At 35.4% G+C, this 19,608-nt stretch overlaps 1 protein-coding gene across 6 annotated transcripts in view; it reads left to right on the forward strand.

Moving 5' to 3' along the window:
- CACNA1D (calcium voltage-gated channel subunit alpha1 D) overlaps positions 1 to 19,608 on the forward strand; it is a 168,918-nt gene that overhangs the window by 62,636 nt on the left and 86,674 nt on the right. For 4 of the 6 annotated variants that reach the window (XM_021409351.1, XM_021409349.1, XM_021409352.1 and 1 more), the window contains exons 4-8: positions 398 to 537; positions 3,667 to 3,809; positions 4,851 to 5,003; positions 5,900 to 6,096; positions 18,333 to 18,436. In XM_021409351.1, coding sequence (XP_021265026.1) covers positions 398 to 537; positions 3,667 to 3,809; positions 4,851 to 5,003; positions 5,900 to 6,096; positions 18,333 to 18,436 — 737 coding nt within the window. Of the gene's footprint in view, positions 1 to 397; positions 538 to 3,666; positions 3,810 to 4,850; positions 5,004 to 5,899; positions 6,097 to 17,738; positions 17,843 to 18,332; positions 18,437 to 19,608 lie in introns of all 6 variants that reach the window. The other 2 variants (XM_021409350.1, XM_021409355.1) reach the window with 1 other exon arrangement.

The raw sequence follows: 19,608 nt of genomic DNA on the forward strand, positions 1-19,608 counted from the left end.
TAAAGTAAGTATAGCTCTGCATACTTTTAAAGGATATTTCAAGGATCCTAACCTGTACCATTTTCTGGTTTTAATGAATGTAATGAATCCTATTGATCTGGATGGGACTATTTGCTTAAGTAAAAACACAGATTACTTCTGTGTTTGCCAAATTGGTGCCTTTTTCTCTCATGGAATGTGAAAACAGGAAGATTCTCATGCAATTGTGTAATTACAACCTTGTCAGTACAGCTAACATTAAGTGCTATGCAATTAAAATCCATAAAATAAACTGCCACGAAGTACTGTTTCTCCTTAATCCTGATCAATACAACTTACCCTCTTACTGTGAATTTTAAATAGTAAAAGAGCTGTTAAATTGCATTGTCTTTCATTGTTCTTTTTCTGTCTTTTACAGGAAAAAGTAGAATATGCCTTCCTGATAATTTTTACAGTTGAAACATTTTTGAAGATTATAGCATATGGATTATTATTACATCCCAATGCATATGTTAGAAATGGATGGAATTTATTGGATTTTGTAATAGTAGTAGTAGGGTAAGTTACTCATATTTCATTGTAAAAAGTTTTTAAAATCTTTACAGTGAAGTAGATACAGATCTGTTTGCCTGTGTGTAAGGGCCTGAGCTTGACATTTATTTCTCTGGAGTAAAAGTTTCCCTCCTCTGACAAGATACTGCTCAAGCTTTGTGAATGTTACAGAAGAGTGGAGAGTGGAACTTCCCTTGGAAAGTGATTATTGAAAAAAGTGAATTTCCAGTACTGCAGATTTTTTACTAAAACATTTTTATTGATACAGCCTATGGAGAACATTATCCCATATAACCTTGTAGGTTGTGGCTGGCTTGCAGAGTAGATCTTGGCATGCGAGTTCAAACTGTATCAGGTTTTCTATAATTGAAAAAGCCTAGGAGTTCAAGAGTATTCTGCTCTTAGCTCATGCCATTGCATCAAGAAAAAAGATGCAAAGTAAAGGAATTTGTGGTAAAGCATTATTAAATATGGGGAAGTATTATGAATGTGTGAATAACCAATTTATAACTATTTGATTCTGAGATAGAAAAAATTACTGAGAAGATTGTATTTGGGCCAGTTGCTTCGGCCAAAGAAAAATTTTCATTGAGGACTAAAATTTGTACATAAATAGATCTTTCATCAGGCTAGGTCATTCTCAACAGATTGGCCTCTGTGCCTGAAGGGGAAGCTTGGTGGGTAGGTATGGAGACTATCACAGATAAAAGCTCTGTTCTCTTGCCAGGCTCACTTGAATAGGCCTCTTCTCTTTTGTCAAATGACCATGGAGCTACAGTAAGCCTGGAGCAGTCTAATTAACATGACCTCTATCTTTGGCTCTGTCCTAAATACATGATAACTAAAAAATTTTCCATTAACTCATAAAATGCTCACTATTGGAAGCTAAATCTGGTTAGGTCAAATACTCGCACTGAGTCCATAAAAAATATGGAAAAAAAGACTACATCTTATGAAATACCTAAAATATCCCACTAAGATTTAAATTCTGTCTCAAACCCAGAAGTTCTGAGGTGTAAATTACTATGTATTTTGCCATCAGTTGTCATCTTTCTGGAATTACTGCCCTTCAATAACATACAATTTTTCTTGCTCTCTTAAAAAAACAAACACAAAACCCAAGAGAAAACACCATGCACATAAGTAAGGAAACAAGCATGAGTCCATTTATCTAATTAATACTTAAAAGAAAAGCCTAGTGAAAAGTTGATACTCATATATAACTCAGGATGGATATGGAATCACTTCTGGATCTGATTCTATTTGACTAGTATAATCATGCAATTTCATTAGGTATTTTAATAGCTTTGAAAGAGCTGTCGTGCTGTCCTCTACTCAACATTTTAGATGAAATTTGCTTCATGTGCTTTTTCAGCAGAAACTGAAGCAGTCCAAATGCATAAATCTTAACTATGCCAAAAGAAATCTCAACCGGGAAAGGAGAAACATGCACAGAGGCTTTTCCCCCAACATCAAACTCAGCATTTAAACTTTGACAAACTGTACAGGAGGATAAATGTACATTTTAAGAATAATAAAATTATGAGTTTGTATGCTTTATACCTTTATGGCTTTAGAGGATGGACATAAAATGACTGAACTGTAGATATAGCTATTATTACTCGTGTCTTTGTCATTTCTCTCTGAAACCAGAGTAGGAATTACCTTCTGAGCAGTCTACTACTTGCCTGCATTCTTTGTCATGCAATTTCTGTTGATTTAAGTGAAATAATAAGGGTCTAGCAGAGAAAGCTTTCACAGGGCTTTTATAGTGCTTTCCTGTGCCTGTAGCCTTTAAATTTTCTGAATAGTGTACTGACTGGCAGGCTGAAAGCAGCTTCTCTTAAACTGGGGTTTTATTCAGAAGTCTGTTTAACCACGTTGTCTTTAGAGCACAAGTAGTCTAGCTGAAATCATTGAGATGGCTCATTTTCTTAGAATTACACTTCATTTAAATTATGAGGATGCATCAGGAGCTGAAATACTATGTGGACTTCTCAAGGTGTTACAGTATGTAGGTTGCTGGATTGATGTTCATTCTAAGAGCTGTGCGATGCTCTTTGTGTCTGGCTTTTGTTCTGGAGGAGAATGAAGCAGAATAGGAATGGGAATTGACTGATACAGTTTGATTGCTGACTGGGGGAGGAGAAAGTCTTTCAAGATTCTACTTTGGGCATTACATGATTTATAGCAGCTATCCTACAGCGCTGTGAACCAGAGTTGTGAAAACTTATTTTGCTGAAGCCAAAAACCTACACATTTCAGGAGTCCTTTACAAATGTGAAATATTTCAAGACTGCAAGGACATTGACGTGATAATCTTTTCAGGAGAAGTGTAGTGTTGCAAATATTGGTCTACAGACTCTGTGCAAAGGATTATTATGGTTTTCATGGTCCACACTTGCTTGTCTAGAATACAATGCATCTAAAATTCAGGTCCAAACTAAAATAAGCCTAAGTTTACTTTACATTTCAAACACTTGCATCACTTTGAATTTCTGCTGGAAGTGGGAGGGAAAAATAAAACCTTGTCTTCCAAACTCTTCTAATGAATTACTAGCTCATTTCTGCAATGAAAAAATACAATGTAACAAATGAGTCATCTGGGAATATTTTTATACTCAAAGTTATTATGAATAAGAAACAAATCTTTTTGGTGTTATTAAATTTTGGACTCAAATGATTTTTTTTAAATATATTCAGCTTTTACTGACTGTATTTAGCATATTGAAGTCACTTGCAGTTCACATATTTCGCTAAAATTAAAACAGATGGTTTCTTGTGATTATCTATTTCATATTTTAAAGAGAAGACTGCTTCTCCAAACCTCACAGTTAAAATGTTTGAACAAGGAGAAATGGCAAAGTAACTTAATTTATCTTCATTTATTTAAAAATAGCCAAGAGGTGTGTACAAGGAGGATGCTAATTTATTGGAGACTGTGATCGTCACTCTCAGAAGGGATTAGCACTTGCAATTCATAACTCTTCCTGTCATGATTTAATACGTCAATATTCCTCTCACTTTGAAATCTGGATGGCTTTGCAGAGTTATGTGCAGTTAAGTAATTTCCTAATACCTTTGATTGCATGGCAAATGGATGGTGATGACCTTATCCTTCATCTCATTTTCTAGATTATTTAGTGTAATATTGGAACAATTAACCAAAGAAACAGAAGGTGGCAGCCACTCAGGTGGCAAACCTGGTGGCTTTGATGTCAAAGCCCTAAGAGCCTTTCGTGTATTGCGACCTCTCCGGCTTGTATCAGGAGTGCCCAGTAAGCTCTTTTCTATTTAATTCTATTGAAATAAATATTGTAACTGATCTGACTGTTTAACTTTCATGTTCCAGACACTAGCATAAATGAGTTAATGTGAAGTTGATTTTTGTTATCTGGTTGTTTATATAAAGTGAGATTCAAGATGAATGATATGCTATTTCAATTTGAACAGAGGATTGTGAATTCATTCAGTGTGTGATCTTCTTACACAGCTCAATAAACAGATGAGTGAATACACTTCCTTTTCAGAAGCTTTATATAAAATTGAATTACATGTTTAATTGCAAATAAACCAGAAATTAAAATTCAGATTTTTTAAATTCTAAATCCTACACATCTGAAAATGTAGGTGATCCTAAAATAGTTTACATTTTGGCAAGTGTATGCCAAAGCACATTACACATTTCATATTTCCTGCCCCCTCCAATGCACATGAATGCCTTCTGTTTATGTCAATAAAGCTACCAGATAAATTAGGAGCCTTGAAAAGTAGAGCAATATTATTTAAAGAAAGCAATTGAATTTTATGACAATCCTTCCTATTTTCTTTTCATGCGTTATTAATTACTGAAGTTATTTGGGCTGAGTAAGAGGTTCATGGCTTACAACTCAACTCTTTCTGGTGGTCATGTTTATTATGTCATAGTCTCTTACATACAAATGATTGTGTTGGTATATATTTAGCAATTCGTAATTGTAGCATAGGACTTCTTAAAGGTCCTATAAAATGAGCTGCAGCCACACACTGTGGCTTTCATTTCATTTCTAAAAAAAATCCAACTGTAAATTCTTGTGACACATTTCACACGTTGTCTTCTGTGGCATAATGTTTATTAACAGAGGAAATAATTAGGCTTTGACAAAAAGCTTTATTCTCCTATGAAGCATATTATATGGTTGTGGGCAGTAAAAATGTTTTTAAACGGATACTCTCTGCATGTGTGCATCATAAATTTCTAGTAATGTGTAATTATAGACGTTTTGGTAAGACAAGAACCTAGAAACTTAGTTCATATCTTGTATCTTCTTTTCTTTTAGGTTTACAAGTTGTCCTGAACTCCATTATAAAAGCCATGGTTCCCCTGCTCCATATTGCCCTTTTGGTATTGTTTGTAATCATAATCTATGCTATTATAGGATTGGAACTTTTTATTGGAAAAATGCACAAATCTTGTTTTCTTATTGATTCAGGTAAGTCATGAAACTGCTTACTAAAAGCACTAAGACTGTTGTAACCCTAGGTTTCAGTGGCTTGTAATTTTAGGAAAAGTATATTCTATTTAAAAACAATCAAGGAAACTGGTACTAACACCAGCACCAACATGAAAAACAGAGACCAGAACATGTTCTGAACAGCTTTTCATGTCTGAAACGTCCAACTGCAATGTCAGTACTAAAAATATTAAGGGTTGCTATCCACAAGGGACAACTCAATAGTTTTTCTGGATGTCCCATAACTAGTAAGATATACTCTCTTGAGATTACAATTTGGCAGTGTCTCTCGTTCAGTACTTTTGGTGGTATGACAAGAAATGGAGTTCTAAGATGAATAATAATAAAAAAACAGTGTTCCTCCACCTATGTGAATGATGCAACGGAAGTGTTTCTTATGGGAGAATTTTGAAGAAGTGAAATGTTATAGTGAGGTAGAACTACGTGATGGCTAAAGGTATGTTTCTTTCACCTAAGAAATGAAGTAGGTTACACAAAGCAATGAGTCTTTGCCTATTTCCTTCGTGGTACGTACTTCAGTATGAAGTGAAGAGGAAAAAAAACATTAGTATGGGGAGTTTCTGAAAAGATGTGTTGCATTATTACAACTCTAAACATGCTTTTTTTTTTCTTCCCATTGCTTAATTACTTGAGCTCTTTTATATGCTCAGTTTTGATTAAAATATTTTAAGGTTGTAGGGCCCAGGTGTCAGAGAGACAAACAGCTCTAGAGCTCACGTGAGTCCCCTTTCTCAGTATTTCTCAGGTTGATATCTAGATTTACCATCCAATAGGTTTGATATTTCTTCATATAGAAGAATTAACTCACGAACGTTTGAGGGATGAAAATTCAGAATTTTTTGGTCAATTTTCAGATATACTAGTTGAAGAAGATCCAGCACCTTGTGCATTCTCAGGGAATGGACGTCAGTGTGTCATGAATGGCACTGAATGTAAGGGTGGTTGGGTTGGACCGAATGGAGGCATAACAAACTTCGATAATTTTGCATTTGCAATGTTGACTGTATTCCAGTGTATAACCATGGAAGGATGGACTGATGTGTTATACTGGGTAAGTAACTTCAGAATTCATTGAACTTTTCTTACTTTTAAACAAACTTCAATGTTCAAATGAGAAATAAACTGTTTTACAATACTGTAAGTAAGAAATCTTGGTGAGTTTTAATAGAAGAGGAGCTAACTGCTTAGCTTCTTCCAGTCACAGTACCTTTTTGGCTTGCTTAGGCTAGGAAGGCATTTTAGCAATACATTTATTCTTTGGGTTTTATTTTTTTGTTTTTGTTTTTGTCTGTTTCATTTGGATAAATATAAAACCACATTTCTGTCCTGTGGACTAACACCTTTTTTTCATGCAAGCATACAGTTTTTAAACATGTCTTTTCTGATTAAGTTTAGGAGCAATCTTTCCGCAGTATTTCTGCAAAATATTTTGCAATATTAACATAAATTAGACCAAAACAAGCTCTCAGCTGTCACTGCTTGCCTTGGGGACTGTAAACCACTTGTTAAACATTCCAAAAAAAAAACCAAGTCACAACAGTTGTGAGCCTGACATTGTCACCAAAGAAGCAGCAAAAGGCATTCAAAACTATGGCTATGTAAGGCCCCACCTTTAAATGCTACTCCAGCATTAAATAACAAACCTTCTCAGTCTTAGAACATAAACAGCTGGACACAGGCTGGAAACGAGATACTCTTTGTCCTAATTTTGCAGATGAGAATGGAGAAAAAGAACACAGATTTTTAAATGAATACGGTTACTTAAATATTCAGGAAGGTGTTTCTCTGCCTTACCCTATTCCAATCAAAGAACGTTATGTCCTGTGACTTCTTAAGGACCTAAATATTTGGCATGAGTGACTTGTACAAAGTCATTCAGAAAGCCCAAGACAGAGCCTGCCTATTGCAGGTGCTGAAAATCGTTGAGAATATTCTGTACTACTTGCTACTCAGCAGTAAGTCTTTGCAGTAATTAGGATCTTATGGCAACTTTAACAGTTTGAATTCTGAGATTTTTTTTTACAAAAGAAGAGATTTGATTGCTAGTAAGGATCAATATTAGAAAGCTGTTGAAAACAGATGAGCTATGTTCGAGCATGTCTTTGTGGAGCTATGTTCTATGTTACGGTGTTCACAGCAGCTCACAGTTTGGGTTGCTTTTAAGTTTGGCCAAGTGGAGTTATTTGCTAATACTGAATCTTCTGTGGAGTACAGAATGCAATTAAAGATGTAGCATTACTCAGTGAATGGACACTTTAAGTAGTCATTTGATGCAAATCGAGGTGAAATATGCTGCTGCTAAATAATATAACACCTGTCTGTGTAGTCTCAGAATAAAATTTGTGATACTAGAACATATGAATATGTTTTTAGGATAGTGTCACTGTTAAAAATAATTAAGATGATAAGATGGCATTATTTTTGGATTCAAAAATGAATTAGTTGGCAAAATAGGAATCTCTGCTTCCACTGTTGGTTGTCAGAGATGAAGAATTGGCTGTAAGCATGCAAACCTTCAGTAGTAAAGAGACTGACAATGATTCAGAGCTACACATGGGCTAGTTCATTGTTTGTCATGGTGTAGGTTTATCCCTTTTGAGTTTTGCTTTCCAACTCTTCTAAATTTTCTCAGAGAATGCATTACTGCACAGTTAGTATATATTTTATATGATTTGTATTATGGTGATGAGAGGTATTTTTATCCCTCCTGAAACAGGAGGTTTGCCATGATTGTCCAGAAAAAAATGCACATTCGACACTTTTCAAGGCAGAATTGTGCCCACATTTTAGTACCTGGCAATTATTTTAACTGTCTCAAGTTTTTACAATGAAAATCAATGATAAAGCTTTCAGGGAGTTAACATATCCAGCCTATGACTTTTACAAAAGGAACAGAAATAATTTAACCTGAATGGCTTAATATTAAACATTTTTCCCCCTTAGAATTAAGAAGTTAATTGATTAGATGCATTCTAAGAAATCTGCAGCCCTAAAAGGAAAACCATTAAAAGAGGGTGCCGTGAAAATTGTCATGGTCAGATGTTTTCAAAACGCAATGCATAAGAAAATTCAAAATTCAAAAACTTCAGAACTGCACGTGATATTTTATTTGTTTCTCTAAAATGGCTTCCCAAAGCCAAAGTTATTGACAGGTTCACAGATGTCAGTTTTAATTTTTTTAATAATGATACTGGGGTTGTTAGTAACAGAACAAAGAAATGTATTGACCTAGTAAAGTATGTTCAAAACCAGATATTCAAATGGCTTTGGAATTCATTTTAACTGACATTTTTATATGATTTAATTATAGCTCTAGATTCTTTGTATACCAGCGAATTGCCCGTTGTCAAGCTGAAATTACTTGCTGAGGACAGAAGAAATGACATTTTACGTGTTTTACACTTGCCCTTGATTAACCTGAGATAGATTTAGCTATTGCTAATTAAACATTCAAAAATATTTTGTTTTAATCACAAATTGAGAACAGGAGTACACTAGGTTGTGATAAAAACATCCAAAGAATCTAAGGAAACAATTACAGATGTGTGGGTTTGTGAGTTAACCTTTGCTTAGAAATTGGTAGATGAAAGCCAAACAAAATGATTTTTCTTGAAAACAAACACAGTAAAAACAAACCCACAAATATTAGAAATTGCACATAAATGCTGATTTCCACTTGTTCACTGTGTGAGCTGTAAAATTGACTATGTAGAATTATCTTGCTAGCAGGTGTAAGCTGAGTGGGTGAAAAATGTGCAATACTTTACATCACGTTATGTGGCTTTCTGCTAGCAAGAATGACAGCTGAAAATTACAGCTTCCAGTAACGCTCACTAGCACAGCTTGTTTTCACCTGGTTAACAACAGTAAACTCTCCCTAAAAATTCCCCAAGCATCAGTAGTGTTTTTTTATAATACACATTTATTATAGATTGAAGGCTCGATTCTTCTACTGCTGGCACTTTTCCCTTCCTGGTGACTCACCTGGACATCCTGCTGCTCACCAGTTTGTACCCGATTCCTACATGTCCGATTATTTTTAGTGTTTTTCCATGACCACTTAGTTTTCTCTAGCTTATATGTAACCCACTGAGTAGCATACGTTACCTATTTCATCCACTGAAAATGCAACTCTTTAATACTGAATACTGGACTGAACTGTAGAGGCTAAGGGATAGTGTCCTTGTCACACCAGCCACTGCAGCACATGTGTTCCCAAATTGTGTAATGTCTTTGTGGCTGCACATCTGTACATCTCTTCCATTTATATCAGGAGTGTGTTTACTCCCGACCAGAGTCCTGTCTGTTTGCTCAGTACCTCCAGATGAAGGCTTACAGTGGTAGCCTTGGATCCCAGTACAGTCCTTGTTATTGGCAGAGTGACCTGGGTACCACTCAAGCTGAAACTGCTGAATTATACTACACGATGACTTACAGTTTTTTATTTTTTTTATCCTTCAGTACAAGTACTGATATTTTAGAAGATGAACCTTTTCACTAGGTTTCATGTTTAAAATATGCAGTTCATTAACTGAATGTCTAAGCAATCTAAAACATATCTAAAACTTTCACAAGGTTTAAAGAATGTCAGAATATTTTTAATATATCCTCTACCAACACGTCAACTTCTAAAACTGTATCCTTTACTACTGTTTGATAGAAGCATCAAATAATACTTCATTCATAATTATTCTGCTTTTATAACAAAAAGAATTGTGCACTTAGAAACCTGTTTCATTCTTCAGCAATTGAGCTTTGAGTATATTAGAACACTTGAAGAAAACCAATCGTTTCAGTAATGCATTCTGTTTAGGTTGCACTGCACTTATGCATGCGTTGAGTGTGCAAGTGTCTATCCAGCCATTGCATTAATGTAACTATGAATAATGTGTCTTAAGGTAGAAAAAAAAGCATCAACATTTATTTTAATCATAAAATCATAGAATGGTTTGTGTTGGAAGAAACCTTAAAGGCCATCTAGTTTCAACCCCCTGCATGGGCAGGGTTGCCAACTGCTAGATGAAGCACTAGATCAGATATGTCTATAACGAAGTAAAAGAGCTGTGATTTCCTCACTAGCTTTCCAGTAGTGCAGGACAACTTAAAATGTGGAAAACCGAATATGCCTGCTTTCTAACTGGATGAGAATCTGAAAGAATGACTACAATTTCCACAAACCTACGCATGCAAGAGAAAATAATTACAGTAATAGAACAGTCTATTGATTTTTCTGAATGCCAATCAGATGATCAGGAGCTCAGGCAATCTTCTCATCAAGTCCCTTCTTATTGTGCTCCTAGCTCAAGAATCGTAGAGGAGAACCTACTAAGAAGTATTTTAAGGGGATATGATGTACTTGAAACCAACTGGTGTACAATCAAAGATTTTTCCTGGAAACAACCAAGTATTTCATAAATATATCTCACAAAAGAAATGCTTGGCTGATGCACAAAATATATTATTAGACCATTAAAAAAGTTTCAAAGTGCATTTAAAATATGAAAACTGTCATCAGAGTGCTGAAAAGTAATCTTTAAAATAAATAAACAAAATCTTTTTATATGACCAACAGTCAAATAAGTAATGATACTCAAGAACTTTGAATTGCATAAGCTAATATAACATTAGAAAACAAAGACGTAGGTTGATATAAGTTATTTCGTCACGTTACAGCTGCAGAAATGGAAGGCGTGTTATTGCATCCCAACAATACTGGTCAGCAACAAATTTCAGCTTAGCCTAAGAAGTCAAAGGATGCTTAATAGCTTTTTGTCCTTCTGTACATCAGCTGCGAATGTTCAGCGAACAATGTTAAAAATTGTGAGTGAACATGCTAGAAAAATCTTACAAAATCTTTATTTCTCCCTTTTATTTGTCTTTCATTTACTAAGGATAGCTTAGCGCTGTTCAACACCACTCACAGGTCATCTAAGGGAGACTCTTCAGTGAAACAAGGCAGTACATCCCCAAAGACACTGATGTGCTGGCTGCACAGTGCTCCCGGCACTTGATGACTACATAGCCAGAAATTTAACACATGATATCCAGCTGGAGAAAGAATAGTAGGAATTTTGGATGGCAGTATTAATACGCTGCATAAATTGTACCTAAGAGCCAGGCATAACAGGCAGGATTTTTTTTTAAATTGCCCATTAATCATTTGAATCCAATTTCAAGCTAAAATCTAGTTTAACACTTCCTTTCTCCCCTCCTTTCCCCCCCCACACTTTTAGATAATGATTTGGACTACTTGTTTTTTCCAGAATCAGCCAATTTTAGATTGCAAAGAGTTGATACTTAAATTACCAGTAAAATAGAAACCTCAGAAAGAGAGAAAATGAAGTGATCAAATTTAGACCTACAAACAGAGCTACCAAGCCAGGGAATATGCATACTAACAAGTTTGAATTAGTATTAGAAGGGATGATCATATATGTATTTTTAAATGAGCAGCTTATCACAACCCACCTGAGCAGGATTTTAAACTACCTCACAGAGAAATATCGTTCCCATGCATTGAACCTGATCTACTTTGACAAGATATCAAGTATCTCAGTCTTAGCTGACTGCTGACCTATACTGCAGTCAAAGCATGGAACTAATTTCTTGTCACACAACATTGCAAATACTCAAAAGAACATATTACTTCTCTCCAGACAGTTTAAATAAAATAGATAGAAACTGGCTTAGAAGTAGGCTGTACTTCTAATGCTGAGGACTCCTCTAGCTGAAGCTTCAGTTCATCAATAACGCTTGCCACAAGAAGCAAAAGATCATTTAAAACACATTTTACTTCACAGGCTGTCCAGGATAACAGCTTAGCAGGTAAATTCAGATGTACCTTGAGTATCAGGTTTTCATTTGTACATCCTCTGCATAATGTAGGGTAACAATGATACACCATCAGTCCAGATGATTCACGCTATTGTTTTTGCACTGTCAGCATGCAGGAATATATTAAATACATGCAATTATAGTATCATGTTCTATGGAATATACATAGCTATCATTGCAGATTTGACAATAAGGAAGGTAACCACCTCCAAAAGCAACTGGAGTTAATATTCTGTGCTTTTTAATACCTTGCAGCTAAACATTGAAAAATAAGTAGAGTCTTCATCACATAATTCTTTCATTTCAACAATAAAAAAGTCTTTTGAGCCTTTAGATTAAACAAACCAAATCAATAAATTAGTTTTAGAAATTTCTTATTTGGAGTTTCTGGGCAATAGGAATAAATACATAGAAGCTCTAATGAATTGTGTTAATCCTAGATTACCATGCTGCAACCAGTGTAGGAATCAAACACTGCTGATTTCTTACACCTTGAACATGAATTTTATTAAACCTGGGGGAGTCATGGTTTTGCTTCCAGTCATCCAACAGAAAACCTCCTCTGGCTTACTAAAATGGAGAGAGGCTCTGCTCATCATTTAGTTATGGTGATGTGCACCTGCATAAATGTTCTATGTGATGATGTGACTGCCTAGCATAAACTTTACTAGCTAACAAAAAATGAAAGTAACAGAAATTAGAACCTTCTATTCAGATAGATGAAAGCAAATTAATACAAATGAAGCTATGTCTTACAAGTTGAAGTTTAATTTGGAAGGGTCACCTATGTGTGTATTGTCAGTAACTGTGGTTTACATGCAGAGGATGGGGGCCAAATTTAGAGGCAGTGAAGTAATTATGAAGCTCTGCAGGTACTGTAACAACTTCTCATCTCTCCAGAAGATACACTTCTTTTTAGTTTGCCTTAATGCCCAGGCCATAGAATTCTGGTTTTCCAGTTGTTCTTCAGCTGTGATACTTAACAGAGTGGTGGTCTCTGAGTTCACATCCACCAGAGCTTCTCAGCATGTGTCTGAGTTTGTCCAACCAGGAGGATGTCAGAGAAATCTGTGCTTTAACTACAGAACCCAGAGAAGATGGAAGATAAAATCGCATGCTTTAACAAACTGGTCTGGAGGCTGCTATGCTTCACACACAGCCTGTTTTAAGTCAGCTTTATGTTAACTCCACTTCAGCCAGAAGTATCCCAGAACAGAAACTTTGAAGTGAGCAGGCTTTGAAAAGCTGTCTACTGTGCTCTAATGTGAGTAGAATAAATAGTCTGTGATCTGAGGTTTGTGAACCTACAGTGTATGCTTCAAAGAGAACAGGATTAGTCCAATTTAACAGAATTCTGATTCCTGAGGTATTTTTACACCCTTCAAGAGGCTGAGTTTGTCAGTCTTAATTTTTAAGATGTTTAGATAGGTTCATTTAGACATTTAGATAGGTAGCTGTAAGTAAACCCACTGATTATATGTTCATTGGAATGGTATAAAAGGAGATAGGTAAGATTGAAAACTAAGGAAGCTAAGAGACTAAATGAATTAGAAACATTGTGAAAAATAATTCAAAATAGGTTCATGCATCAGTGGAATATGTATGTAATAGCACAAATATAGAATTAGAGGTGTTATTGCACTGCTTTATCATTATCCCCAATTAGGGCTAGATTAATCAATACATACAAATAACTTGCTACAATTTATGTAAACCAGTGGCAGCTTTTCAGGAAGGTAAGGCTTTGATCTGAATGCAGTTGCAGATGGGGATTTTACAGTTACCGCAGATAGGAAAAGTGAGACATTTTAATGATTCTTAATTAACGTTTTGGATTTGGGTGTGCTGTCTGCCACTGTGTAATACTGATGGTTATATCTATGCTATAAACTTGGCTTGCTCTCCCTATTTCACTTCAGAGATGTCCTCGAACAGCTACACTGCAGGGTATGATAGCTGACTCCAACTACAGCACAGCTAACAGAATAATTTGCCCCAAATGCCAGATGAGGCAGTTTCAGACTGTGCCAAGTTTGTCCACCAGCTAAAGATAATTCATCAGGAGTTTTCAGGCGTATGCATGTTGATGGAGAGTCAAATATACAAAGAAAGTTTTCATCTCTACCAATTGGACTTGCACAGAGTAACTTGCCTCCAGATCTGGTAGCACCCAAAGCTGGACCCGGTTATGGGGCCTTCAGGTTCTTCCTGTGTCACTTACAAAAATGATTGGAAGAGCTTCAGATTGTAGTTCTAGTGTCTGCATGAAAGGATGAATACGCCAAAAGTGGCATCTCTGTGGAATGAGTATTTTTAAAGACTTACCTAATGGAATAATAGTGCATCTACCATTATAGTGAAACAGAATTAAGTGATAAGAAAAACACTCTGTCCATCATAGCATCCATTATCTTGTCTGTCCTCTGGGTGATGTGATGGACAAGCTAATTAGAACTGAAATCAAAACATTAAGTCTAGTGCTGGAAAAAGGCAGAAAGAGGGGCAAGGAGAGTGACACTTGGCAAGTGTCTTTGCAGTAGGTGTTACGGATGCTGAAATCTTAATGGATTCAAAAAGAGATGGGACAAGTCCACCGGGAGCCATTAAATATGGCACATATTTTGTTGTGTTATGCCTCTGGGCCACAGAGGGTAAGTCTCACAAGTTTTTTGCTGAGGATTTGAGATCTTATAGGTTCTGGATTTCCTGCTGTCATTTTACCATTATTTTAAGGGCTTTTATTGCTTATATTTCTTAGTTGCAACTTCCAGTATGTCTGGAATTTGTCTTTGTAACTCCTTATTTCTAGTTTTTGAGTGAGAAATCAGTATTAGTCCTTTCAATTGCAAATACCTCATCTGTGAGAATGGAAACTTTTTTGTGCTTGTGTATTAACCAAGCTCTGCCTCCATCATCAGTCAAGACAAACTGATTCTTCTAATGTTTCTTTAAATGGAAGTTATGGAAAATGCCACAAGAGATGTATGAAATGAGCAAGTTTTCCAAATGGAAAGGACTTCCTTACATGCTTTCATCTCTGGTATTAATGCAATCAGAAATATTACTTCATGGATAGAAATTATGATGCATTACCTGAATAGACTTTAATTGTCTCTAGAATTAAATGGTGAAATTATTGAGTAGATGCAGTTTCAGGCTGTTGATTTTAGGAGTTATTGCCAGGTGTTCCAGTGGGTTCCTGAGTTAGGAATGCTTTAAATTAGTTCATCATCTGCCCAAACAAAGACGTTTCATCTGATGCTGATTAGCTGCAGTTTCCAAGCTTTCTCATCGCAGGGCATTAGTCCTAGATGGATTAGCCTAAAATACTGGGCTTCTCATCAAACTGCATAAATGAGGTGGATATTTTTTTTCATATATTACACACATTAAAGTGATTTAGGGAGAAGCAAATTGCAGTTGTGTGTTCCTTTAAAGCAGAGCTTGGTAATTCAGCTTTGCTCCTGGTTTACTAAGCTAGCACAATGCCTTGCTTCTTGGATATGTTCTCTTTCTGAGGACAAAGAGTGTATCAGATTGGGTTCCAGTGATTCCCAGAGTTCTTTTCTTCTCCTCGGATCTTTTTTTTTTCTCAAAGTGAAATTGAAAATATTCATCTTCCAGGTTTTTCAAAACAATTTACAGCAGGAAAATGTTGACATCAACACCAAATGAATTTATGCCCTCACTCTGAGCTCTGGTGACTTGCAAAATACTGTTTGCTAATGGTATAGTTAAATTGGATGCAAAATGCGTCCATATGCATGTGAAATTTAATCAAAATGTTGACTCTTACAAGCTATTATTAGAAAAAACACTTTGCCCGATCTGTGTATTATCAATCATTTCTATGAAGTCAACTCAGTTCTGAAGTAATAAAATAATTACAAGGTATGCATTTAAAAAAATCACTGAGTACATTTTATTCCTCAACCTTAAGACCAGATGCATACAACTGAAAGAAGGTGCAAAGGGCAGCACACACTGGAACAGAGCAGAGATCCAGTATTGGCAATAGGTCATTTTACTAATCTGAGCTCTCTTTGTTGTTAAGAGTTCTGAAATGAGGGGACTTGCTTTGGGAAAACAGGCATGGGAGATAAAAAGAAACTATCAGTCTCCTCAGCATAAGCCCCTAATGTATTAAGTATTGCTAAAAGTACTGCACAGGAGATTGAGTTTAAGTAGGTCAGTATAACAGCAGCATTATGAAAGACCTTATTTTCCACGTGAATATGGTGCAGAATTGGACCATGGGAACTTGGGATCTTTTAAAATTAAAGTCAATGTTCCAGCCTTTCTGAATGGCTATGAGCTTTCTCTATTTTAAATTCTCCAAAACTTAGTTTTATTGAAATTAAAAGGAAAAAATCCAAATCAAGTATGTACTTCACAGTTTTTTATATTATTTTAAAGGACAAATGAAGGAGTTATGTAAAAGAATCTTCTTTTGGTTACTTTGGAAGTCTCAATTTAGTTAGTGTAAAATGTCATTATAACACATCACCATTGAAGAAAAGTGCCTATGGACCTTAATCTGCAAAGACTTAATGTGTGTGCTTACATTTAGCTGTGCAGTGGATCACCTTGCAGAAGCTGAAACTATGATATGTTTTTAAAAGAGAGAGAAAAAATGGAAGTAGAAATACCATTTGAAAAGCTTTTGTTCCTGTGTGTAATACGGAACTGTGTCTATTTCAGCAGGGGTGTTAATGAAAGGCTTTAATGCTGAGTTTTTATAGAGCTCAAAGCCTGATCACAAATTTCAGGTGCAACAAACAGATACAGGGCAGCATTCACATAAAAGGAAGAGTGTTTGCTTGTAAACTGTTCTACAATACCATATCCAGTCTTGAGTACTCACAGAATTTTTGTGGTCTCCTGAATCTCATGGCTAAAAAGCATCTGAAGAAGAATCTAATGCAAAAAATAATGCATAAGAAATATTTCCAAGAAGTTCAAAATCAGATTTTATGTTTGTAACTTATTGAAATGTCTTTTTGTATCTGCAGATTACATAAAATACTCAGTTTTCCTGTGTTTTAAATTATCTTTTTTTCTTTTGAGCAAGTCTTTTAAGATTTCCATGGATCAGTTTTTTTTGAGTCCATCTCATAGTGTAATGAGCTCACTAATATTAGGCTCTGGAAAAGGTCTTTATAGAAAAACTTGCGTAATCTATAAACGGTACACCTGAAGTTTGGGACCTTCAACCTTCCTTTAAAAAAAAACAACCACCACAACAGTTTTTAAACTTCATTTAACATTGATCTTGACGTAATTTTCATTCAGAAGTGTTTCTGGGGTATTTCCTCTTTTTTGCAAGTTTATAAAATTTTATTTCAGTTTTTCATTTTCATAAAGTTCTGTTCATGTTTTTAAGATATCTGAATGCATCCAGATGTAGTATTTCAGGAAAAAAAATTGAAATGTCATTTTGCAGATAAAAATCATATTACTTCTCCTGTTGAAGTGCATATCAGTACATCTTTTCTCAAAGGATCATTCATGTCGCTAAGATATATATGAACTAATAGTCCTAGTAAGCATAAGTTAACTTAGTGGGGTCTAAAATGTACTTTTCTAGGTGTTAGAGAGCAGAACTATTGCAATACTCAGTTTACATGTTAGTATTTTTGATCTGAATGCTAGGTTCACTCAGTACTTTCTTTTCAAGTATGTATTAGGAATGCAAATTAAATGTGGCCAGTGCCTTCTTTCTTGTATTGTTCCTCTTCTATAAATACTGAAAGAATGAAGAGAATGCTATCTCACCTGAATGATTAAATTCTGTTTCTCTGACTCTTAGTTCCTATTACTATAGAGATCTACTCTATAAGACCATCTTATTTCTTGCAGATGAATGATGCTATGGGATTTGAATTGCCATGGGTGTATTTTGTCAGTCTCGTCATCTTTGGGTCATTTTTCGTACTAAATCTTGTTCTTGGTGTATTGAGCGGGTAAGCATACACCTTTTTCATCATGAAGGCAGAGTCCTGAATTCAGTTGCCATGAACACACAGGTTATTTTATGCAGGTGAGACCTGAGTTGCCCTGATTTCTTTTTTTTTTTTTTTAAATAAATCCTATTTCTTTTTCTTCTAATTAGAACAGAAACAGTTTTCTGTAGCTTTCCTAAAAAATAAGAAACACTAAAATCAATTTAGACATACTGGTTTATATATTCTTCATGTCCACATTTACGGCAAAAATATAAAAAGAACTGAAAATTTTCGTGCACTAAATATCTTATTTTAATTCCTCTTCTAAGGCATCACATCTGCAATATAATTTGGGTGAATAATGAAACTAAAGAAAAATTAATTGGTTTTAAGAACTGTATAGACACAAAACTTTCAGTGTTGATGCCTACGTGATCTGGCAGCTGCAAAAAGGACTCTGCTGTTTAATGAATGACTGAATCATAACTTATTTCCTTACATTTTACAGGTAAATGATGCAATAGGATGTGAATGGCCATGGATCTATTTTGTTAGTCTTATCATCCTTGGCTCATTTTTCGTACTTAACCTGGTTCTTGGTGTACTTAGTGGGTAAGCAGTTGAGTTAACATTGTGTATGCTACTGCTACTTGTAAGATGGCCTCTGCATTTACTCAAGCTTCTCAGCAATGGCTTTTTTTTGCATGTACTTTAGATTCTTATGTCATTCTACCAGTGTTTGCTCTTTGGACTGAACTGTGTGATCCTAGTGCCTGTATCTGTCTGACATCACGTTCACCATGCTTGCCAAAAATAGTCATTAAATGAGGTGCTGATCCCCACTTTCTGTAATATTTCAGCACAGATAAGGGTAGTGCTTCTACAAGCATTTTCCCCTATAGATATAATGGTGTTTCTTTCTGAAACTTGCTTTTTTTTTTTTTTTTTAAATCGCTGTAAATTGATTGGAGTTCTCTTTGCATTTACCAGTTACATAGCAAAATTTTTTTAATGGGGTGCTTCAAGATCTGTCTTATAGAAAGAGTATGGCTGGTTTACACAAAATGTTTAGTGCTTTCCATGTTGTTAAGCTGTGTGCTGTTGTGACAACCTGCACCAACAGGCTAATGTATTTATCAATAATCAAATTTCAATTTATTATGCGTGTCAGTGGGAGACTGTTATAGCACTTCGTTGTTCTGTGCACTCCAGACTCTAAGAACTGAAGTGGAATCAGTTGTAGCTACATAATGGGTTTTAAAATTATATGGCAACAGTTTTCAAGGTTTCCTTCTGACAAAGCCCCCTTTCTGAAGTTACATCTCTGCTGCTTTTGCCATTTCCTGTCTTCCAACCCAGCTGAGCTTGGGAAACTCCAGGTTAGGTAAATGCATTTATAAAGATCCTATTAGCATTTGAAAACCATGTGCATTGCAGAATCATCAAATCATTGAGTTTGGAAAAGACCTCTAAGATGATCAAGTCCAACCACCAACCCCAATTATAGTTGGGTGCATTAGCTACAAGTTACATGACAAACAATATCATTTTGGCAACATCAGGCCATCTTTCTAGCCAACAGAAAAATTAGTCTTGCATTGAATGCAGTCTTGAAAGCGATGGTGTCATCAGACTGCTGATTGTGTGCACAACCGTATTCACAACTTTGCCATGTTGTATGTTAGTTTTGAAAGGAATTACATAATGCCATATTATATTCCTGGAAGTCAGACAATCAGAAGTAAAATTTCCAATTGCTGGTATGATAATTTTGTTTCAAGCGC

The sequence above is a fragment of the Numida meleagris genome, chromosome 11 (assembly GCF_002078875.1).
Source record: "Numida meleagris isolate 19003 breed g44 Domestic line chromosome 11, NumMel1.0, whole genome shotgun sequence".
Classification (NCBI taxonomy): Eukaryota; Metazoa; Chordata; class Aves; order Galliformes; family Numididae; genus Numida; species Numida meleagris.